The sequence below is a fragment of the Sminthopsis crassicaudata genome, chromosome 1, assembly GCF_048593235.1.
Source record: "Sminthopsis crassicaudata isolate SCR6 chromosome 1, ASM4859323v1, whole genome shotgun sequence".
NCBI lineage: Eukaryota > Metazoa > Chordata > Mammalia > Dasyuromorphia > Dasyuridae > Sminthopsis > Sminthopsis crassicaudata.
This window is the reverse complement of record NC_133617.1, coordinates 302,426,987-302,452,342: the sequence shown is the minus strand read 5'-3', so window position 1 is coordinate 302,452,342 and position 25,356 is coordinate 302,426,987. Positions and strand designations below refer to the sequence as shown.

At 34.3% G+C, this 25,356-nt stretch overlaps 1 protein-coding gene across 4 annotated transcripts in view; it reads left to right on the top strand.

Annotated features, from left to right (window-relative positions):
- CDH20 (cadherin 20) overlaps positions 1–25,356 on the top strand; it is a 274,337-nt gene that overhangs the window by 230,977 nt on the left and 18,004 nt on the right. For all 4 annotated transcript variants that reach the window (XM_074279063.1, XM_074279060.1, XM_074279062.1 and 1 more), the window contains 4 exons: positions 813–1,000; positions 10,688–10,941; positions 18,477–18,613; positions 21,317–21,438. In XM_074279063.1, the coding sequence (XP_074135164.1) occupies positions 813–1,000; positions 10,688–10,941; positions 18,477–18,613; positions 21,317–21,438 (701 nt within the window). The remainder of the gene's footprint in view (positions 1–812; positions 1,001–10,687; positions 10,942–18,476; positions 18,614–21,316; positions 21,439–25,356) is intronic.

Below are 25,356 nucleotides of genomic sequence, written 5' to 3'. Positions count from 1 at the left end.
TCTTCCTAGGCCAAAAATAACATTTGTACTTTAAAAGGGGTAAGGGACACTCGCTGGAAATTAAGATTATTTTCTCTCTTTCTCTGTCTTGCTGCTACAGCAAATTAATTTTGGATAGATTGTATGCATCCCATTTTTACATTCTTGGGTGCTTTGATTTGCTGTTAAGACTTGCAGAATTGGGGGGGGAAAAGACTTATAGATTGCAAGAGATAAAAGGTTCATTGCATATTATTAAGTCCAATCCTGTTAAGGACCATGCCTAAGTGTGACGGGGCAGGTCAATTCTCCAAAAGCCTCCACAATTGAGAATCATAACTCTTGAAGGAATTGCAAATCAGCCTTTACTAACACGATGTTGCTTGTGAATTGGGAATAAAATAAATTGAAGGCAAGAGGGAAGAGGAGAGAAGTCAGAAAATGAAACTGCCTCTCCATCTCCTTGTATCATTATTATCCTCTCATATGAAGGGATCTATTCTGCTGATCCCCATCAGCCACTCGTGGATTGCTCCCATAATACAATCCTATGATTGAATAAATGAGGAACTGTGACTCAAGCAATTTAACATACATGTACAAGGTTGCTTGTACACTGAGGCACACTGACAGGCTGATTCAAGCAACCTTTCTTTGAAACTCATCCAGAAGAAACAAAAGAGAAAATGTATGGAAACTATTTTGTAAACCTTAAAGCACTATGCAAACTCATCATCCTTCCTTACAGGAAAACATTGTTGCTCTACTTAATATCAGTATATTTTCATATTGAGATATGATTGACAATTTCCCCTTTCCACCTCTCTTTCCAGAGCACTACCAGATGAGTGTGTTAGAATCAGCTCCAGTTAGTTCTACAGTAGGTCGTGTATTCGCCAAAGATCTGGATGAAGGAATCAATGCAGAAATGAAGTATACCATTGTGGATGGAGATGGCCTGGACACCTTTGACATCAACACAGATCCAAGTTTCCAAGTTGGCATCATAACAGTTAGGAAGGTAGTATATATCCTTCTATTTGATCCCCCTTTTTTAAACTTATGGATATATATGAACTTCTGATCATTATCATTCACTTTTATATAATGTTTTGTGGTTTACAATTAAGTAGTAATGACAATATGAAAGAATAGATGAACGAACATGAACTGAGTGAGATTATGTTGCAAAAGTATTCTATTAGGGGGAAAATATTTTTTTCTATTCCTTGACAACTTTCGAAAATTGCCTGTGTCCTCATTTTACACAGAGGGTACTAGGTCATTAGAAAAGTATATAAACATGTCATATCTCTATACTAATTTCCCAATTCACTTTTTACCTACTTAAAAAATCTTTGTCATTTAATTATCCAATGATGTGAATGATTTGATCAATATTTGCACTTGAATAGCACACATTTTTTACTCCAGTGTACCATAAACAACAATAAAGTGAGCCGTAAAATTATTTATGCATCAATAAATAATATGCAGGAGATTTTTTAATTGCTACTTGAAGATCCATAAATGCTAATGAGACTTGAAGAAGCTTTATCAAACATGACTATTTAACTTATTATTAGTTCTAGGTAGGATAACACTGAGCCCAACAAAGCATGATTCTGAATATAGGCTATGGACCCCAACTAAAAGATAAATTCTTTCTTTTTAATTTTTAAATTTGATTAGCTAGGAAACTGTACTCTTAATTTTAAAACTCAATGAATTATTCTTTAGAAGAATAATAGGGATTTGACCTGTGATTTCATCAGCATAGTAATATCAGGTGAAGAAATTTTTTTCATCAATGCAAGTCAGCACCTTCTCATGGTCTTAGAGTGCTTTAAGTGACTTGCCCAGAAAAACTCAGTGAGCATAATTTCAAATCTGGGTGACACTTGAACCTAGATCTTATGCCAGCTTGCTATACACTTTATCACAGTAACTCTACAAACTCTTTATTTTCAAATATTTTGAAAGGTATGTTCTTTTTCAAAAGATTTGAACCTCATAAAAAGTCTTGCCTTAGAAGCAAAACAATAACTAGGGCAGGGTGATCAGAGGTTGTCCCCACAATGCCGAACTATAAAGAGCATCGACTGCACTTAAAACCCTTCAGTAGAATATATAAAAAAAATGTTCAAGACTTTCTGATTCATGGTATCCTGAGATCTTTCCTCAGCTTCAAATGAATATGTCTTTAGGAGTTAATTTGAGGCTTTCTTTTGTATTTTCTCCTTCCCCCTCCTCAAGTGCAAAACCTGGTTAGTTATAGTTCTGGTTAGAAGATAGAATTAACTGAGCTTATATAGTTTTATAACATGGAAGGAATTGAGCAATTAAAAGAGAAACAATCAGACAGAAATACAGACAGAGTGTGTTGAAGCCAATTAAAGCAAAAGTTGGTTTATCCAATTACTATCAACTAGAAATGGCTATTAATCAGCCTGACATTTATATACACTGTGATAATTGGTGTTCAAAATGATGATACTGAGGTTTTTGCAAGACCCTAAAATACCTTCTGCATCATCAAAGAAATGCTGAATACAATTTTAGTATCAGGATATTTTTTTTTTAATATTCTAATTCTTTTAAAATTGGTAACGCATGTCTGGTACTATAAAGTAATTAGACTCTTTTTCATTTGTGACTTGTAGAATCTGCTTCATTATCGTATAATCACATCTCATATATGGCAACTCTCAGTTAATTAAAACATTTAATTAATGTGGTGAAGTGGATAGAGAGCTGGCCTATGAATCAGGGAGACCTGGGTTCAAGACCTGCCTCTGCCACATACTGGCTGTGTGACCCTAGGTAAGTCAATTAACCTCTCTGTGCCCCCAAACAACTCTCTAATACTATAAGATGCAGAGAGGTGCCAATTTGCATTGGTAGTAAGAGAAGTTCTCACCTAGAAGTTGGTATGCTAATTATATCACAGGTCATGTCCACTAAATAATCAAAAAACTTTCTTAAGGTCACACCAGATGACGGATGAGACTGAAAGTTTCCTTCATTTATCAACTAGTGACCAATTAAATTCACATTATGCATTTAAAATTCTAGCTTATCATTTAAAAGTAATAGGTTTGGATAAATGTCTTTCATAAGAAATTCATAGAAGAGATTGTTGACATCTGAAAAAGAAAGTAGTGGAAGGGTATTATCTATAGATTGATCCCATTGCCATTTTTGACAGACTTACTCACTATATTGCCACAACAGCAAAATTCTATAGATTTATTTAGCTAGATTTTAGCCCATCTTTTGACAAAGTCTTATAATAAGAAAAGATGAAGAAGAATTACTTCCATGTTGCTGTTGTTGTTCAGTTTTGTCCAAATCTTAATGACCCCATCTGAGATGGTTTGCCATTTCCTTCTGCAGCTCATTTTACAGATGAGTAAATTGGGACAAACAGGATTAAGTGACTTCCTCAGGGTAACAAAGTTATTAAGTGCCCAACGCCAGATTTGAACTCAATCTTCCTGACTCCAGGTCCAGTGCTTTATCCACTCTGCCATCTAGCTGCCCACTGTGACCTAAGCTTAAGGGCAATTAAGAATATTAAGAAAAAATTAAGTAGTCAGACACAAAGAACAGTTGTTAATGATTAGAAGTAATTTTGGATGGCTATCTCCAGTAGATTATTCAAAGCATCTGGGCTTGGACTTGTGCTACTTAATAGAGAACCATGGAGATTTTGGAAATCAGCAAGTCCAATATCTTCTTCATATTGCAAATATAGAAATGATGGCATCACACAATAAATAGCAGTGCCAGAATTAGTCCTAATACTGTCCTCTTGGATAAATATATGTGAAAATCTACAAAAGATACACAGCTAGAAAGAATAACTAACATCTTGACCCCCATAGGGCAAGATAGTGGACTGAATCTAATAAATGGGCATAATAGTAGTCTTTAAATTTATTTTCCCAAGTATTGAGTAGTGAAGCAAAGATAGAATTCTGCTTTTTCCCTGGCTGGTAAAAATAGACAATGGAAGGACATAGCAAATTAAAAAAAAAAAAAAAAAAAAACCAGGAAAACTCCCTGATACTTAAAACTTCCCCAAAGTGGGATGGATTGCCTGTAGAAGAAGAGTTTGGGCCTTATTGGAGCTATTAAGTCTAAGATTGAGTGATATCTTTTAAGAGCATTTTATAGAGAGGTTTCTTTTTTGAATATATGATATTCTAGAGAATATGTTATTCTAGAGTCTAGAGACTCTGAGGTCCCTTCCTACGCTGAGATTCTATAATTCTCTAACAAACTAATATTTATGCCTTCTGTCAAAATATTACAAAATAGCTTTTCTCAAAAAACATACCACTCTAGAGCTGAAAGAAACTCTAAATCATCATCTTTTCCAACCTCTTACTTCCAAGCAATGTACTATCAATATCAAATAAGACAATGGATTGTCCATTTTTGAGACCTTATAGAATTTCATTTCTATTTTGGCAAAAGGCATATCAAATTGCTCAAAAGAATTTTAATTCTTTTCCTGTAATTTGAAGTTTTATCACTCCATCCTATTGATTATGATCCCGATTTTATTATGCAAATCACAAATAACATTTTTTATAATACTGATTCCCTTTGGAATAAAATCCTGATCCTTTCACCAGGCCACATCTTCCTATATGGTTATTAATAACATGAAATGAATAAAAGCCAAAAATCTTTCTGAAACATAGATCCATTTCATCAATTGTTTTCCACTGGTCTCCAAAGATGATTGTAACTCTTCCAAAATAAGAAACTGAATTGCCTTCATTAGATTGGCTCTTTTTTGTAAAGTCCCACTTGTAATTATCCAGTAGTTTATTCTTTTCTTGTTGTCTGAATCATCAATTAACTGACTGATTAACAATCTAACGTATTACAAATAACCAAAATTGAATTTCTACAAGAATCACTTCAAGGCCAAATTTTTTTGGTCTTGTTTTTAAGAAAAGGGTAATATATTCTTTTCCCCAGTTTTGAACCATTTCCCCGTAGAATCATAGGATTATAGAATATTGGTGCTAGAAGTGACTTCATAAATCATCCACAAACATACAAAATTTGACATATGGGAAAACTGAGGCCCAGGAAGGTCATGTTCTTCAAGAGAAGTATAAATATTGTGAGCAGTTTATTTTCTTCTCACATGAAGAACAAGAGGTTAAAGTAGGAAGTAAGTATGCTTTATTCATCAATATGAGGTATTACTTTGAGAAATGGACAAGAAGTTTTTTGCATTTATTTTGTAGTTATTAACAATAAAGGATTATAATATCTAAACATTTCATCCTAAATTAATGTATTTTTATTTAGTACTTTACCATTTCCAAAGAGTTTTTACATCCATTAAACCATTCAAATCTACAGTTTATAATAAGGTGCACATTATTTCCATTTTACCCATTTTATTGATAGGAAAATTGAAGGTTCTGTGAAGTCAAGTGATTTTCATGGGGTCAGACATCAGCTCATTTGAATCCAGTTCTATTTATAATGTTATTATGATGCTAAATATCTATTTAATTATAAATAAATGTTCTGTATCTATTTCAAAATGAAACCTCTGGTCCTAAATGAGATACATTGAGTTTGTCAACATAGAATTCACTGTATTTCTTCTTACTCGTCCTCTTATTCTAATTCGTTATCTTATTAAGAAGCAAAATGATATAGTAGATAGAGCAATATATTTGGAGTCAATACAAGCTAAGTTCAAATCTTATATTATCCACTTGTTAGCCAGATGATCCTGGGTAAAGAACTCAATCATTCTGTATCTCAGTTTGGATTCAATGATCTCTAAGAATACTTCCAATTCTAAATTTATGATGCTAAGTATAGTTTAATTCAATAAGGATTTACCAAACACCAACGTGTATGAGGTTCTGGGGATATAAAACCAAAATTGACCTTTCTAGAAAGGATTTTACACTATATTCAGGGAAAATAATATCTACACAAAATGTATTTAATTTGAATGAGGGGGATGACTAGGGGGGTTCATAAGGACCTTGTGGAGAAGATAGTACTTAAGTCAATATTTGTTTCTTTTTATTAAATTAATTTGTTTATAGAATATCCCTCTTAATTCTGCATGTATTGATTAACACAAAGTTGAATTTTATCACAATCTTCTTTATAAAAGATCAATGACTGCCTAACCATGGTAACATTGTTGATAAACTTCATAATTAAATGGTAATTCTACATTTGTAAAATAATGTAGGGAAATAATTTACCAATTTATGAAGTAATTCCATAATTTGTATTTATAAAATTAAGTGTAACAATTTTTACACTAGCTACAGTATAAGCAAGCTAAGAATTTGGTCTTTAGATATAGATATATAGATATAGATATAAAGTAACATACAACCAGACTGAAAAACTATGTATCAATTCATAGCTCTCCTACTGCACAGATATATTATGAGAACTATAGTTACAATGTGAGCATTGCAATGATCATAGCTAAGACTGATGAATATGAGCCAATGTTTGAATCAACTAAGAGGTTCCAAGAGATGGACATGAAAGGATAGTCTAAGCATGGGAGATAAGTGATACAAAAACATAGAGACAGAACATATTTATTTAGGAGTAACTTACTTGCACAGAGAGGGTATATGAGAATGGTAAAGTTGATTCATCTTCCAAATGATCAGTAATGGAAAGAATCAGCTAAACCTAGAAAAGGAACACTGTGAAATGAGTATAAACTCTTTGCATTTTTGTTTTGCTTCCCAGATTATTTTTACCTTCTGAATCCAATTCTTCCTGTGCAATAAGAAATTTGGTTCTGCAAACATATATTGTATCTAGGATATACTATAACATATCTAACATGTATAAGACTGCCTGCCATCTAGGTGGAGCGAAGGAAGGGGAAAATCGGAACAGAAGTGAGTGCAAGGGATAATGTTGTAAAAAATTACCCATGCATATGTACTGTGAAAAAAAAGTTATAACTATAAAATAATTTTTTTTAAAAAGTTGATTCATCAAGGATTTGTGATTTTGGCCTGTCTCTAAATTATAGTCTTAAAGAGTCCTCTACTACTCAGAGAGATTGTGGCTTCCCCCTAAACACATAACTAACTAAGGATTATCAGTGGTGAAATTAGAATATGGGCTGCAGGACTTCAAGTAGACTCTATCACTATACTGTTCTTACTCATTATAAAGTATGATAGCATAAATATCAAAGATATAAAACCACATTTGAAAAGCAAGTATATATGAATCACAAGGTTTCATGACTAACTGCAGTTATTCCGTCAGCACACATTTATTTTTTTATAGTTTTTATTTACCAGACAATTGCCAAACCTTTTATTCTAATTTTCCCCCTCCTCCCCCCTCCCAGATGGCAGGTTGACCAATACATGTTAAATATGTTAAAGTATAAATTAAATACAATATATGTATACATGTTCAAATAGTTGTTTCAGCACACATTTATTAGAGCCTACTAAGTGCCAGACACTAAGCCCTGAGGATGCAAAACCCAAAACAATCCTTGTTCTCAAGGAGCTCACAATCACAGAGAAGACAATATACAACCAAATAGATACAAACAGATAAATACAAAATAAACTGGATATAATCTACAGAAAGAAGACAGTTATAAGCAACATTGTTAAAAGCTTATGGAAGATAGAATTTAGTGAAGTGAGGACTTGAAGGAAGTCAGAGAAGCTGAGAGAGAGAGAAACAGACAGAGAGACAGAGACAGAGACAGAGAGACAGAGAGAAACAGAGAGAGACAGAGAGAGAGACTAAATTGTTATTTTTCAGTCAATGTACTATTCTTACCCCTTTGGAGATTTTCTTGACAAAGATACTAGAGTGATTTGTCATTTCCTTCTCCAGTTTTTTTTGTTTTGTTTTTGTTTTTAAGATTGAGAAATAAATAAGGTTAAGAGTCTTGGCCAGGGTCACACAGCTAGTGAATTTCTGAGGCCAGATTTGAACTCAGGAAGAGGAGTCTTCATGACTCCAGGGCCAGCATTTTATCCACTGTACCACTTAGCTGCCCTACTAGACTAGATGAATCTTAGTCAATTGTTAGACCTCTTGGCTTCCTTTGCAAAAAGAGGACGTTCATGGTCTTTCCCAGATCAAAATCTATAATAATAACAAGAAACAAATTATCTGTTCTGTGGCTTAGGATGTTTTTGAAAATCTCAACTGTGTATAGAATTCTATTTAGACTTACTCATTCAGAAATTTCTGCTGCCATAATTTCCCATAGATGTTATCAACTGAACTTCACCATGTATTTAGATATTCATTCCCTTCTCAGTGAAGAGGTGTTTCTCACTTGCAGAAAAACTGTTTGGCCACCCATGGAGTAGAGGTAGTGACTCCATCAACAATAGCACTCCTTGCAACCAGCAATCCCAAAACAGCCTATCCAAGAATAATCTGTAAAGAAAGGGCCATATGTCACATCACAATTGTCCTAATCACACTGATGCAAATGAGTAAAGCTTTCATTAATTACTTCCCTTTTGAATTCAGAAAATAGAAAGCATGTTAGTAATAAACTGATGTTACCCATCTGTAGTTCACCTCCTACCCTCACCCCTATACTCTGCCCAAAGAAACCATTACTTTGTTTAAGCAATCTTAGGTGTTATTTTTTTTAAAGCAGGGCAATTGCTCAAGTGACATATTGTTTTCAACATGTAATATATGCATTCAGAAGTTACTACTGGCTGATTTTCCATGGCTTTCCCCAACAACATCAGCAAATGTTTAAATATTTTATCTTCTCTCCCAACAGCAGGGCTAGAAGAAATTAAGTCATCAGCACTTTACCTCCTGACATTTAAGCTATCATGTAATTGCTTTGATATCCACTATAATTATTTTACAGGATTTAATTTCATAAAAGATTTTCATTGTTGTTGTTTTCTGGAATAATTATCATTTCAATCTTTTTTAAGAGACTTTTCCTCTCCATTTTTGTCAGTTTGAAAAACATTAAACAGATTATTGTTCAAAAACAAATGTCACTTATAGTCTTCTCCCTGGAAAAACTTTATTTCTTTTGAAATAATACATCTCAATTGTAGAGTTAACTATACAAATGAGAAAGAAAAATGTATTTTGCATAAAGGAATCATTTTGAAGGCAAAGTAAAGTTGTCATCTGGTGTGGGGGAAAAAAAGAAACACTTGACTGAAAAGTAGGAGACCTAGATGTTCATTCCAGCTCTTTTACCATCTGCTGTCTGATTTTGGTTGGCCCAATAAACTTCATTAAGCATCTATTGAATGAGGGGGTTAAAGATGATCAATCTAACCCTCCAAGAATTTAAATGTTAATAGTTGCTAACCAATTGGTGCCCATAGCATCTGATAGGGTGAATGGACTGCTGCAAAAGTTCATATCCCTGGTAGCCACCCCATCTAAGTGGGTTCTAGACCTTCTAGAATTATCTTCTAGATACAAAACTGTACTGTTGTCCACTGTAACCTTATACACTATGGAGTTAAGCTAGGAACATTAATTCCTGAGGCTACCTTGTATAAATAGGATGACCACAACCACCAGTGGATTAACTGATACACAAAATTAGCATAGTTGGCACCTTATTTTAGGTTCTTTTCCATAAAAAGTCCTACCTTTCCTCTTGTTAATTAGGAGTTCGTTAGGAACTGTTCACTGTATGGCATTATGAGCCTTACCCTAGAGATGGTGTGGACCTATGAATTTATTCTGGATGACTCTCCACTTTTGTGATTTCTTATATCTCTTCATGATTTATTGGACCTCATCACATCCACATGAAGGAGTCCTATAAAATCTCAGCATCTCCTCTTTGTCATATGAAGAAATTGAACCAAAGAATGTAGAAATGAGTCTTCTGACAGGACTTTTTAAAAATTTTTCCACTTATGATCTCTTTTCACCAGAGAAAATTTTACATGACCCTGGGTATATGGGTATGTAAACTAGGTTTACAAATCAAACATTTACTGATAATAAATTATAATTTTGTGATCCCCACATTCAGTTATGAGACCCCCCATATGGGGTCATGTGCTACAATTTAAGAAGCTAGGTTCCATCAAATGAGGGACTGAATTAGATATGCTCCCAGGTCTCTCCTATCTCTGTATTGCTATGAAAGTCCATGATAGAGTGAGATGATGAGCCCACAACAGAGTTAGGATAAATCATCCTGTCAATAAAACATCTTGTGTTTTAGTAACTACAAATGAAAAAATAATTTAGTTCACACATTTTTTTTAATTAGTAAACTAAGGGCATCTAGGTGGCACAGTAGATAGAGCACCATCCCTGAAGTTAGGACAACCTGAATCCATAATCCAAATCTGGCCTCATGGCCTCAGACACTTAACACCTCCTAGCTGTGTGACCCTGGGCAAGTCACTTAACTCCAAAATGCCTTAGCAAAAAAAAAAAAATTAATTGGTAAACCATTTTCATTGTTAATAATCCCGGGATCATCTGCCTTCTTCCCTACTTTCCTTACCCAAGGTATCAGGAATAAACCTGAATTCAAACTCTGGGACAAAGAAAGACTAGAGAACATAGATACATTTCTTTACTCTCCAGATCTGCTATAAAAAGAGATTTTTTGATCAACCATCATTAGAAATAGCCATTATTTATTCAAGTGATTAACTGAGAACTCCTTATAATCCCTTTTCAGCCATTGAGTTTTGAAAGCAAGAAAAGCTACACCTTGAAAGTAGAGGGATCCAATCCCCACCTGGAAGTTCGCTTTCTGAACCTAGGCCCTTTCCAAGACACGACCACAGTGCACATCAGCGTGGAAGATGTAGATGAGCCTCCTGTATTTGATCCTGGCTTTTATTTTGTGGAGGTGCCTGAAGATGTGGAGATTGGAACCACCATACAAATCATTTCTGCCAAGGACCCAGATGTGACCAACAACTCAATCAGGTTTTTCCGCAGATTTCATCCTCTTCCCATATCCTGGAATCTACCCCTTTCTTGTATGTACTGAGCATTAACACTTCTTCCCACCACTACCCCTTTCCCTCCTTACTTCTTCTCCATTTTCTTCACCCCCTGATTATATGCTCCTTTTTTCTCATTTCCTCTGTTTAAAATCATATGATTCTATATCATTTTGGAAACTCACATGTAAACCATGCCCATTGCCAGGGAACAATTTGAGTGTGCAGCTATAATCCAATCAGAGTAGGGCATATTTCCACTTGGACTTTAGTCTAATAAATTTATGGTTATTAGGAAGCTCAACCTTCTTATCAAGATACTTCTTTCAAGAGGCAATATAAGTATAAAGAATGCAAAAGAATATAGGATTTTAAGTTAGAAAAAAGGACTGAGTTAAACCCTACTTTATGAACTGCACAGTCCTCAGTTTAACTATTATTGTTTTGTTGCTGTTGCTCAATTGTGTCTCATTCTTTGTGACCCCATTTGGGGTTTACTTGACAAAGATAATGAAGTGGTTTGCCCTTTCTTTCTCCAGCTCATTTTATAGATGAAAAAACTAAGACAAATATGGTTAAGTGATTTGTCCAGAATCACACAAATGATGTCTGAGGCCAGATTTGAACTCACAAGGATGAGTCTTCTTGACTCTAAACCTGGCATCTATCTACCCACTATGTCACCTACATGTCCTTATTTATTGTTTTACTATATTTACTATTTCCTGGCTTTAGTTTATTCATCTATTCCTGTGCTCTATCCCCACTATCACCTACCTGCCATTATTATGTGATGCTTGGGATAGAGCACAGAATCTTGAGTCAAAAAGTCCTGAATGAACATGTGATCTCAAACATTTACAAGCTGTGTGACTCAGGACAAACCCCTACATGCCTTTGTTTCCCTCATCAGACAAATAAGGATTATAATAGCACCTATCTCTCAGTGTTGCTGCAAGGATCAAGTATAAAGCACTTTGAAAACTTTGAAGCAAGATATAAATGCTAGAAATTGTTATTGTTAAATGTGACAGTGTAGTGATAAAAATAGTTGTATAGAATTTCAAACTTTACCCAAGCTACTTTATTTCAAATGTATATAAAGCACTATATATATAAATCTACTTGAGCAATGCTTTTTTTTTTTTTTTTTTTTACTCAACCTGTGTTTTCATTGGTGTAGGGAACTCCCAGTTAGGAAATTCTCTCTACTAATGCAGTTCTGCATGTTCTTTGCCAGTTATAATATTAGAGAGTTGCCTGGGGAATGGAGGTTTCATGTCAGACTTGGAACAAAACTCCAAACAGCTGATGAGCAGTATGACACATCGATTTTCCAAAAGCAATTGCCAAGTCTCTGAGGCTTAGCACAAAAGACCAGTATTTTGAGGATGTTTGAGGCCATCTGCCATGTTAATTGTTGAAGCCCACAATACAGGAAAATGAATTTGGAGCATTAGTGCAGTTAGCTCATTTTAAATATCCTCTGATCTGTCAAATTCTCTGTTGGTTACCAGGATGTTTTCCCCACCTGGCACCAGTTTTCATCTAAATGAAAATGTTTGGTATCAATGTTGAGTAGGCTAGGTTCTCATTAGGGAATGTCTGAATTTGAGTTGAAAATCTGCCTCTGTGAATATTGCTGTCCCCTTTACACTATTTACAATTCATTTCTCAACTCTTCATAGAAGTTATATGATTCTCAATGAAAATGCCCCCATTCTGAGTGTGAATGTCCTTAGTCACTTAAAATTGGTAGTGTACCAATTTTAGTAGGTACCCTTTTCTTTCCAAAAAACTTCATCCTCAGTTTTCAGTTTTTGTATAACTTTTACTGTTTTAACTTCTAGAAGGCAACAACCTTTAAATAGTAGCAATACTTTAGTCATATATAATCCTATTCCAATTCTGACAGGTTCATTTGGAAAATGGAAACTAGGCTAGGTGGGGGATGCATATCTATAATCTCAGCTACTGGGGAGGCTGAGGCTGGCAGATCACTTAAGCTCAGGAGTTTTGAGCTATGCTGCTGGGATGTTCACATTTAGTTCAGCATCAAAATGGTGAGTTTTCCAAGAGATGGAGGCTCAACAGGTTATCTAAGAATCACTAAACTGGCACAAATTGGAAACAGCACTTCAGTGATCCCAGCCTAATCAGTGGTAGGATCAATCGTAAGTAGACCCTGTGCTTCCAACCTGGGAATATAGAGAGATCTCAATTTGAAACAACAACATCAATGTGGGGATCTTAACATGTTCATAGTTTCAATCTCTTTCTTTGCACTCTCCCATTGTCAAATTGGAAAAATTGGTTCATGATATGATAATGTGATGAGCATAAATAAGACAAATAGCTCTTAAAGTACTATTGTCAATGAAAAGGTTTTCCCTCTAATCAAAAAGTTATTAATATTTTGTGTATGTCATAGACAGCTTGGAAGTCTGCCAAACCTATTCTAAGACGCCCTTTCAGAATGATGTTTTAAAATAAATAAAATGCTAAATTTCAGTTAGAAGTTAATGAAAATAAATAAATATGCAACATGTAATATATAAATATATATATTGAAATAAATATGTAAAATTTTCCCATTCTGGTTCATAGACCCTAAGAAATCTATCCACAGATGGCTTAATTAAGAATGCCTATACACTAATCTAAAGATCATATTAAATTCCAAACAATATCTGTCCTTACAGTGCCATTGGCAGGGGTGTGGTGGGAATGAGGGAGGATTTCTAGAAACTTTGCACAAAACTGGTCCTATTAGCAAAAATGTAGCTTAAAAAAAAAGGGAAATTTTAGTAATGTCAAAATTTCAGAAATAGTTCTCTAATATCCCCACATTTTAGAAAGGAATTTAGCCCTTCATAAGTATACTCAACAGAAAGAAAATGAGCTACTGAAAACATCAAACAAGTAGTTGAAACTAAACCTAATTCAGTGTAATTCAGGAGGGAGGAAACAGCTGCTTGAAGCAGATGACCTGTATCCAACTCTAGCTTCCACTGCCTCCCTGTGGTCCTGACCAGAACAGAAGTCACACAAGTAGAGAATAACTTCCAGGACATTCAGGAGTTAGCCAGAATCTATTTTAACTATAATTTATGTTTAGAGGAAGTATAATTTGCCTCTGGTACCTTCCTTATGTCATTCCTTCTTTCCTTGTTGCAAGTATTATTTTCTTCTAAAACATTTTTCATTTTTTGCATTCTTCTTAGTCATCTCATATTTTTGTTCTATATGTGTTTTGCATAGAAGACAGACATTTTATAATCTCAAATCAAAAATGCATCTCAAATCATTCAGTATCAACATTTCATCACAATTTAAAATATTAAATGTTAAAGGGCCAATCCTTATTTCAATGGATAGAACTTTCAAATTAATTTTCTTTTCTATATGTGATAAAATTATCATATATGTTTGGTGTTAAGTAGGCTTATCAAAATATAAACAAAATACAGTTTTGGTTTCTTCTGAATTTTTGGCTAATGCCTGAAATATTTCCAAAAAACACAAAACTACTTGTTTGCTGGTAAGTGAGCCTATTTTGGTGGCCAAGTAGTTGAGTCTGCCTTTTGAATCCCACACTTATTCTATGCATGGAATTCATATATCATGTATCAATTTCCCTCAGTGGTATCCACCACTAAGTGAATGAAAATGATACAATATAAGCACAATAGGTATTCTATTAATACAATCTGGCATATAAATTTGCTCATTTTGCCTTTTTAGGAATGTGTGAGGTAGGTAGAGGTGAACTAGAATTATGATTTCATCAGTGTAGAGAACTCATAATGTGTGAACCCCTTCTATTAATGCAAACCTGCAACTTTTCTTTAACTTCTGGTCTAAGAGAATTCCCAGGGGCATGAAGTAGCTTTGTGATTTATTCATGGTCATGTCAGAAATGGGACTTGAATCTAAAGCTTCTTGACTCCAAGACCAGACCTTCTTTCTGCTATATCAGTAGTTCTCAAACTTTTTGTCTCACTATTCCTTAACACTCCCAAAAAGTATTGAAGATCCCTCCCACAAAAAGCTTTAGTATATATCTTTTATCTACTGATATTTATCATATTCTATGTTAAAATGTCAGTATTTTTATGAAAATAGTTTTGACTTGCAAACTATTTGAAAGTTTCTCAGGGACTCTGAGAGGTACATGGATCAGCCTTTGAAAGGCATGCTGCTCTTCTATTACAAGCAAGAAATTATAACAGAGAACATATAAAAGCCTGCATAAGCCATACTAGGATGTCCCATTCAGTTATTTTCCATTTATATGAAAACATTTTTCTTCTGTCCAATTTTTTTTCATTGATTCTCTTACCTCTTGAAAATTACTTCAAATTAGACTGCTCTGCATGCAAACACTCACTCCACCAATAATCCATTTAGGAGCAAAGAGAGGAATTCTAATTATGAATGATAGGACTCTGTAAGAAAAGCTCTTATCACTGATGTTTGGTCAATTATTCATTTTAAATCTATTTTAATATTCAGTACTTTTCTATTATTCACATTTTCTATGAAGTTTTCTCATATTCATTTTTTTAGCAATAATATCACTATTACCTGATTGCCAATTTCTAGTGAAAAAGCCATGAAATCCTGTTGAGCCATCATTCAGCTAAAGACCTATTTATATGTGTTCCTCTGGAACTTATTGTATTTCATTTCATTTCACCTAATCTTAGCTTTCAGAGAACCAATTAAGAATGTTAGGAAGAATAGGGCTAAAGTTTTTGTGTTGGGGTGTGTGTAGGTGTGTGTGTGTGTGTGTGTGTGTGTGTCTGTGTGTGTGTGTGTGTGTCTGTGTGTGTGTGTGTGTGTGTGTGTGTGTTTTTACAGGGAGGGCTGAAATTAGGTTCTTTGTTTTATTTTGTTTTAGAACAATATTATCTAAAATGGCTGTCACTAATTTGAACACCTCTGTTTTCAGGGCTAAAACTTCAAAGACTATTATTTTTCTCAGATACTATGACTACAATTTTGATGACTCGAAATTCAAATTCATGAGTTTAAAGGCTAACTGGTTGGGATATTCCTACATATCCGTAATTTAAAGCAATGATTACCATGCGATCCTGTCTTGAATGGCCTTGTCTGCAAATTTATGGGGAAAAAATTTAAAATAATATTTATTATGCTGTCCAACCTATATCCTTTGACCAATAGCTTTTCCCACTAATTTCTGCAATCTACAGAGATATAGGTTATATAATTAATTCATTCATTAACTAAGAAATACAAGAAACACCAGGAAGCCCTATCCCAATAGTTATATCTGAAGATATTCAGTGCACATGGGTGGACTTTCCCAATAGATGTAGTATTCCCCAAATGTTCACCAGAGGGTGCTCAGACCACATATTAAGTTGATGATTCTTGCGCTAACCCAAGTTATTTTCAATTCCATATTGATTTATCCAGGAAAATGAAGATAGAATATGGAAGTAAAATACTAAAATTAGAGAAATACCAATTTGGTCCCCTTCAAACTATTTCATTCTATCTTTCATGTCATTTCACAGGCCATTCATATTCAAACACAAACATTTTATAATACAAAGAAAATTAATAATATTTTAAGAGTTGATTCTCCCACTATTTTTCCCAAAGCAGACCGGCACCTCCATTTTTCTCAAGTGATAAAATGATTAGGGACAGTAGTTATAGGTCTATAGCCAGTTTTCAAAGGCCAGGAACTTCAGACCACTAGAGCATTTTAATATTGTGGAAGGAGCAAGTTTGTCTTTCTCCCATTTCACCAGGATATGGTTTCCAGAAACTCATGGTTCAGACACCCTGGAATCTCTGTGCCAAATTCAACTTACCCTAGAGGCCCCAATTCCTCATAATTCCAGGGGCAACTTATATCCCTACTTCTAGATCTAAGCTCTGATGCTATCCTAATCATAGCAAGTAGAGGCTTAGGTCATTGTTGTAATAGTGATCGCACCAGAATATAGCCATCTGAGTACAGTGACCATTAGCTATCTCTGCATGGTGAATAGGATATCTGTCTCTGCCTCCATCTTCTTTCTGTACCTTAAAACTCTGGGCAAGAAATTGCTTCAAAGATAAAAGGGCCTCTCTGCCCACATATAGCTTACTTTACTTTCATGAGGGCATTAGAAATACTTTTTATATAAATAATTATTAATAATTAAAATGTGATTAAATAGCAAGTCTTTATAGATTAGGAGAAAAGGAGGTAATTGAGGTAAATAAGATAATTTGCCAAGGAAACTCTCTCTTCTCATTGAAAAGAGACAATAAAGGGGTTTCAGAAAGAAGAATATGGTCTGTATGCAGCAGGTGATCTTTTGACTGTAATAATCAATAACATGAAATTCTATGCATAAGAAAATGATATGTCATTGAAAGCAAGATTTAGTGAAATATAAATATCTACATTCAAATTAAGTACCTCCTTCATGAAACTTCAACTTTTTTATCAGTAGTTTATTTAACTGTTATTTTTATTACATTTTAAGAAATCTTTATTTTCTTCTTGTTTTTAGGTTCTACCAGTCAAATAACTTATAATTCCATTAAAGCCCTCTATAATCACTTCAATGCTTCCAAATTAAAAAGAAAAGCCCTAAACAGAATTTTTTTTAACTTATCAAAGAGAAGGTATTAATTTTCATCCTTGCTCTCCTAACTCTTAAAGCCTTCCTATCTATCTAGTCCCTCTCTGTTCCTGGACCCTGCTTCCTTGAAATTTCTTTGTTTATAAGTAGCTTGGTTTTCAGCCCAAAGAATAAGACTGTCATTTCCTGAAGTGATAGACAAAAAGCTGCACAACTCCCTGGTGTTATTTTAAAAAAAAAGTTTTCTAGCAGCTCTCCTATTCACTTCAATAATAGCAATAGCTTATTTGTATGAGGCTTCAAGGTTTTAAAAATGTTTTCATCACACAGCTCTGTTGAAATGTGTCAACATTTTATAAATGAGGGAACTGAGGCAACAAGAGATTAAGTGAATTTCCCATAATCACATAATTAATAAGCATCTATCACAGAATTTAAATCGAGATGATTCTCCTGACTCTAAGTACAGAACCCTAGCCACTACACTATGCTGCCTTTCAAAAACAAATGTATCCTCAGAAATTTTTTATATTAAAGCTTTGTCAGAAAGAGATGCTCTAAAGGGACTATATATATATAATTCTTTTTAAACACATTTGAATAAAATAGTTTTAAAACAGGCTTAGAATTAAATCCTTAAACCATCCCTCCAATAAAGGCTAGCACTATTGTTATATCATTCTCATTTCATAGGTAAAAAAAATTAAGTATAAAGATCTAACTGATTTGCACATGATAAGGCAACCTCTTCTCAATCATTATTGGTAGGGATAGTTTTTTTGAGTTAATTTCTGTTACAGAATCTACTGAACCATGTCTTCATATACTGCATGGTCCACTGCATGATGGGATACTCTGCATTATTTTCTTCTAAAGAAAATATAATTTCCTAATACATATTTTACAGATATTCAATTGACAGAAGCAGTGACCCTGGAAGATTCTTTTATGTTGACATTACAACAGGGGCTCTTATGACTGCAAGACCCCTTGACCGAGAGGAGATCTCATGGCATAATATCACTGTCCTGGCTATGGAAATGAGTAAGTAGAATAGCTGGATCTCTTAGTGAGTAAATATTGGTATTTTTATATGAAAATTTCTATAACTTGTGTTGTATGCATATTTTGTTATTCTTGAAAACAAGAGAAAATGGGAATCACAGCTCTACCAGTGACTTATATAATTGAGGCGAGCCACTTAATCTAACCCTCAATGTCCTCACAGGTAAAAGAAAGGTTTGAATTATACAACTTCTAAGGTCCTTTCTAATGCTAACTTTTCAAGATTCTAGAATTTGTCTTAAAAATAAGAGAAGGCCCAGTGAAATGTCACTGGACTCTGTCCATGGTCCTGCTCTACTCAGTAGTTTTCTAATAACATTTGGATAAAAATATAAAAGTCATGCTTACCAAATTTATAAGATATCATGAAGCTAAGAGAGAAACCTAATGGCTAACATTCTCCATGACCAAGTACATATAAAAAATATCTCGATAGACTGGAATGATAGGATAAACCTATGGTGAAATTAAAATTTTAGAATTATAAATCTGTACCTGAATTTGAAAAAAGAATTAATTGTGCAAATATGGAGACAGACAGATAACCACTGATACACACATATGTGTGCATGTTTATATATATATACATATATATATGTATATATACATATATGTGTGTGTGCAGTTTTGTATAATCATATAATAACTGTATAATTAAAAGTCCATATAAGTTAGTAGCAGAAGCTAAGAAAGCTATTCTGAATTGAGCTACATTCTTAAATGCATAATGTTCAGGGTGAGGTAAGTAAAAAAAAAATTCTGCTCCCTCTACCCTAGTTAAAGCATATTTGAATGCTATATCCATTTTTGCAGGAAGGACATTCTTTAGAAATAACATAAACCAGAGAAAATCTAAAGAAGGGCAACCAGTATGTTGATGGAACTCAAAACAAGGATCATTTGACCAAACTGACAGGTAGAAAAGACTTAAGGAGAATATGATAATTTTCATTCCATGTGTCACTCCTTAAAATACTTGAATAAAACTAAGACTTGTTCTGCTTGGCTCCAGAGTACATAACTAGAAGAGAAGTTCCACAGGAGATTCCTGCTCCCAAGTTAAGCTCATCTTTTCTAATCTTAGTAACATGCTATTAAGCATAGACTTGATTGACACCACCTCCCTGAGTCTTCTATTTGATTGGAAAGCTAGAGAGAGTGGTGTCAAACTCCATCTAATGCCTTCCTGTATAGAAACTAGATTCTCAACTTACTCCACTCTGTAACTGCTGCTCTGATAGGTGTCAGTTTTATGGAACAAACCCCCATGCTGTGTCCCCTCTGTTGTCCCTCTACACTCCTGCCTCGTTTTGTAGGTTGTCTTCCCCTTTAGATTGTAAGCTCCTTGGGGGCAGAAATTGAAAATAAATCATTAACTCCTCCTCAGCATGTAGCACAGTAATTAGCACGTAGTAGATGCTAAATAAATGTTTATTGTTTGGATTGTATCAGATTGGTCAGATATAAGTTGAACCAGATGCCCTTTGGTCATTATGGTGGTCACTATAAAAAAAGCCAGTTTAGTGCACTGACTCAAATCAGAATGAATGAGTTCAAATCCTACCTTTAATACTTTCCACCTCTGTAGCTTTAGGTAAGCCAATTAACATTTAGTCCTCAGTTTTCTAATCTATAAAATGAGATAGTCTCTGGGAAATTTTCTAACTGTAGAGCTATGATTCTATGATAATTGATTTTTCATTGTATGTAACACTTTTGTATAAGAGATAGATCTTACTCTAAAAGAGCTTCTGTATAAGAAAAGGCAACCAAATATAGACTTGGGAATCAATAAGGTGCACAGAATGTTCCTAATGCTGGATGAATGAAAGTAATAGGGGAAGGCATATTTTAAGAGAATGCACTTTGTGGGAAGGGGGAAGGGGAAGGAGGAAAAGTGAGCTAGGAAGGCATTCTAGTAAAGTTGATAAATCAGCATTGCTATTGAAAGATGGTTCTCTTCCCTTCATCAGTTCCCACCCTCAAGATTTCATAATGTTTATTCTCTTCCATTGTTCTAACTGGAGTGATAACTAAAACAGAGTAGAGAACAAGGGTAAGGCAATAACAAGGAAACTCATTTTTAAATATAAGTGTTCCCAAAAATGTATGTGCCTAGTTGGACCTTAAGTTGTACCCAACTCATACATGGTACATATATTTGTTTCAAAAATCTTCTGATATAACCTTAGTTTAATCTCTAAATGCTGAGTTATTTATATTTTCATGAAATGTAATTTCAGAGCAGAATTCCTTGATACAGAAAGTTTGAATGTATATCAGAATAGGTATGCACTATCTTAAATAAATCCCAAAGTATAAGTTGGCGTTTTAGATACATTTATAATCTTAAGTCAAAGCTAAGTCAAGAAATTAGAATTTTCTTAGATAAATTTGACACCTGCTGTTCCTCATGTCTCTTCTCTCTACCTAGCAATTTATTCCTTCTTCCCTCTCACATCCCTGGTTCCTGTTCAGTTTTTCATTGTCTCTTTACCTGACTCTTTATGTTAGCTATGTACCATGGCCTTCTTATATTAAAATATTTGTGTGTAATTCATCCATTTATTAAGGAATAACTAGTATGGCCAAGTCAACACAATGTTTCCCTTAATAAGTTATTTTTTCTAAGTCCCTGAATAATTTATTCTTTCTATATTCTATTTTTATTTTAATCTTCAGACAATCCCACACAAATTGGAAGTGTTTCTGTCACAATAAAGGTTTTAGATGTGAATGACAATGCTCCTGAGTTTCCCAGATTCTATGAAGCTTTTGTTTGTGAAAATGCCAAAGCTGGGCAGGTAAGTTTATATATGTGATTGAGATCTTTAAATGAATGAGTAAAAAGAACATAGGTTCTTACTATATGGCAAGCACTAAAGTGCTGGGAATTGTGAACCATCTTTTGCACTTATGATTATTGCTAAACAAAGAAAATGGGTGTGTAGCCCAAAGCAACCCCTGTTACAGATTTTTTTTATTACAATAAACCAGTCACATCTTAAGCTTCAACATTTTCCTGCAGATATCCTAAAATGTATGTGGAGATCAGTTTTTCAGAGTTCTGAATGTATTCTCCCATAGAAACAATATTATAAATGATGACAAGAAAAATCTTGGGTACCCAATCCTTTCAAACTGATGAAAACCTGCAGTGTGGCACTTAGCACATCTTATACTTACTAAGTACCATATGCCTCCAAATTACTCCTTTCTATTTCAAAAAAGGGGAAAAAAATATATCATCCTCTCAATGCAAATCTCAGGCTAAATGTTGGGAGAACAATATGGCCAAACTACTACCCAGTGGGAGATGAATGAAGAAAGGAAAAATGCATTTATTAAGCACCTATGTACCAGGTACTGTACTTAGCACTTTACAAATATTATCTCATTTGATCTTTACTACAATTCTGGAGACAGATGTTATCATTATCCAGATTTTACAGTTGAAGAAAGAAGGTTAAGTGGTTTGCTTTTTCTTGCACACCTAATAAATACCTGAGGCAGGATTTAATTTCTAGTCTTTCTGACTCCAATTCTAATGTTCTATTCACTATGTAGCTTAGCTGCCTGCCTCAAATGAGAAATACCTCAAGAACTTCTCCAAAGGTAGTTAGTTGTTGTTTTTAGAGGGAATCCAGAATTGATTTTAGCTCTCCATGGTCCTGTCTATTATATGTGCATCATCTTCACCTCCTCCCAGCACCATTGTTGTCATATCTTCATAGTCAAAAATTTTAGAGAATCTTCATAAATTCACAAGGCAACCACTAAATGCTACATACGCTCCATTCTGCTTGTTTACACAAGATATAATGGCGTTTTCCTAAGGATAAAAAAAAAAAACCACTTTATATGTTTGATCCATCTTTGTCATTCTTTTTTCACTAACTTGTTCAATTTGATCACTTATAATATACTGAAAAATAATTTAGAAAATTCTAGGTACAATTTTAATCTCTTGCCTATGACTTGTTAAATTTAATATTTGCTTGAGCTTTTGAAGTTAGAAGGGACTTCAGAGGTCATATGATCCATATGTTGTTCAGTTATTTGAGTCATGCCCAATTCTTCACAACCTCATTTGGGGTTTTCTTGACAAAGATACTGGAATGGCTTCTCATTTCCTTCTCCAGCACATTTTGCAGATGAGGAAACTGAGGCACACTGAGTGAAGTGACTTGCTCTAGGTCTCATAGCTAGTAAGTGTCTGAGGCCAGATTTGAACTCAGGAAAATTCATGTTTCTGACTCCAGGCCTGGCACTCTATCCATTGAGTTGCCCCATATAATTCAACCAAAGCTCAAAAAATAATAATTTTCCTAGAAGCATAGAAAGAACTGAGAAGGAAAGGGAATTCATTGGTCTAGTGGATAGAGTGCTGGACTTGGAGGCAGCAAGACCTGAGTCTGAATCTTGCTGGATACTTAATATTGTGTAACCTTATACTAGGCAGTTCGTGCATCTGTGAAATAATAAGAGCCTTTTAACTCAAGGTTGTCGTGAAATCAAAAGTGATGATTTATGTAGAACACTTTGAAAACTTTAAAACCCTATGTAAGTGTTGACTCGTTTTTAGAGTATACTAAAAAGTTTAGTCATTTTTAGAAATTTTTTAGAAAAGAAAGTATTTTCTGCTTTTCACAAAATCACAAATTTTCAGAGTTGAAGGGAATCTAAGCAGCTATCTAGCCTAATCCACACCCCAAAAGAATTTCTATTATAATACCCTTAACAGGTGGTAATGTAACCTTTGCTTAAGGACCTACTTCCTTCCCAAGGAAGCCTATTCCATTTGAAAATTTCTGTAATCTAGAGAGGTTTTCTTGACATCTTTGCAATTTCCATATTTCTTAGAGAACTTTAGGGGGAGAAAACATATTTTCTGACAGGTTCACAGATTTTCACCATTGTTCTTATTGAATCACTCAAGAAAAATCTACCTTTCTGTAGTCTCATTTAAAATGTGCTACAATGGACTCACTTTTAAGCACAATCTACTAATGACATGAAATCACATGAAATCATCCAGAGTATCTCATGAAGGTCATTACTTCAATCTGATAGTCCTATCTCTTATCCCAATATTCTTTTCTTTCTTACCTGGCTATTGAAAATTGGAAGCTTTGAATTAGGCTCCAGGACTTATGATTGGTTTGGGGTTTTTTGGCCATTTTTCAAATCACCTTTCGTACATGCAGCTAAATTTATCAAAAGTTGAATTTCCTTATGTTGCAGTAACCGTATCAGGCCATCTGCTTTGTTTCTAAGAAAGTGTGAATTTGCTTTTTTCTGGCAAATGACCTTGAATAGGGCACAAAGATGAATCATACAAGATACTTTTGAATGACTGAGGGCAAGAATGAAAATTGCATATTATACCCCAAGTAAGACTTGATGAAAGGATCTGTCATTGCCTAGGACAATGACTAGAGGGAATTCCTAACCTAGATCCAGACATGCAGATTTGCCCTTTCATTTTTAAAACAAGTAACCTCACAGTTTTATTCTAAAAAGGCTGTGTCATGTTCTGAAATGACTTTCATGCAGAATTGCATGTCCATCTCTTTGTAGTCACACATTAAATAACCCCATGTCTCATAATGCTTGGTACATGGTAGGTGCTTAACAAATGCTTGTTTGTTGATTTATTGATCCCCCATATTCAACTGCTTGGTACTAGAGTTAAAAGGGAACTAGACTGATGAAACTTCCAGGAAAGAAACCTTTACCAAAGCAAGTATCACCTTTCTGACAATTTTAAGTCTTAGAGAGTATCCTAGTGCACTAAAAATTAAGGGACTTATCCAAGGTCATACAACCAAAATGTCAGAGGAGCTTGAAACCAGGTCTTCCTGCTTCTGAGGTTAACTCTAAGTCCACTTTGCCATGTTACTTCTCAACTTAAAAACCACTGTAAAAATATCTAGCAATGTACTTGGGAAGGGAAAGAAAGGTTTTTCCAGGATATCAAGTAATAAAGAAGGGTAGAATATGCTGAAGCTTCTAGGAACCTAATCCAAAAATATATGAGCAGAACAAATATGAAGCAAAATTATAAACTAAGCAAAAAGTATCTCCAGTAAGCTCTTGGCTCCCCTTTTTATAAGTTCTTTCTCTTACCTGATAGCCAATGTTACCTGTTCTCTTGCTCTCTCTCTGTCTCTATGACTGTCTATCTCTGTCTGTATGTGCATTTCTATCTTTGTCTATTTCTGTTTCTATCTCTCCATCTGCCTCTTTTCTGTTCCACTGACCCCTACCCTTAGCAAAATCCTAACTTTAACTCTCTTCCACCTCACTTCCATCATTATACTTTATCTTCCCTGTATCTGTCTCACCCAGCATCCTATTTTTTTCCTAGATGTGAAATCTGCAACCTATAAATCCATTGTTCATTGATGTGTTAATAAACACAAAAATATGTCACTTCTATATTTGATCAGAGAAGGCACTCAGAGCAAAATACTAAACCCAAAGAAAGGACTAACTCTGAGGTTTTAAGTAATTACAAAAAGCAACCAGAAATAATGAAGGGTAGACATGATACTGGTTTAAGACCTTTATTAATAAAACAATCTGGTTATCTGTGAATTAGTGTAACCATTCTAGAGAACAATTTGGTATTCTGCAAAAGAAATGGTTAAAATATCCTTACTCAGAAATTCCATTATTAAACTAGACCTCAAGAAGCTAGCACTCTTGTGTATTCTTGT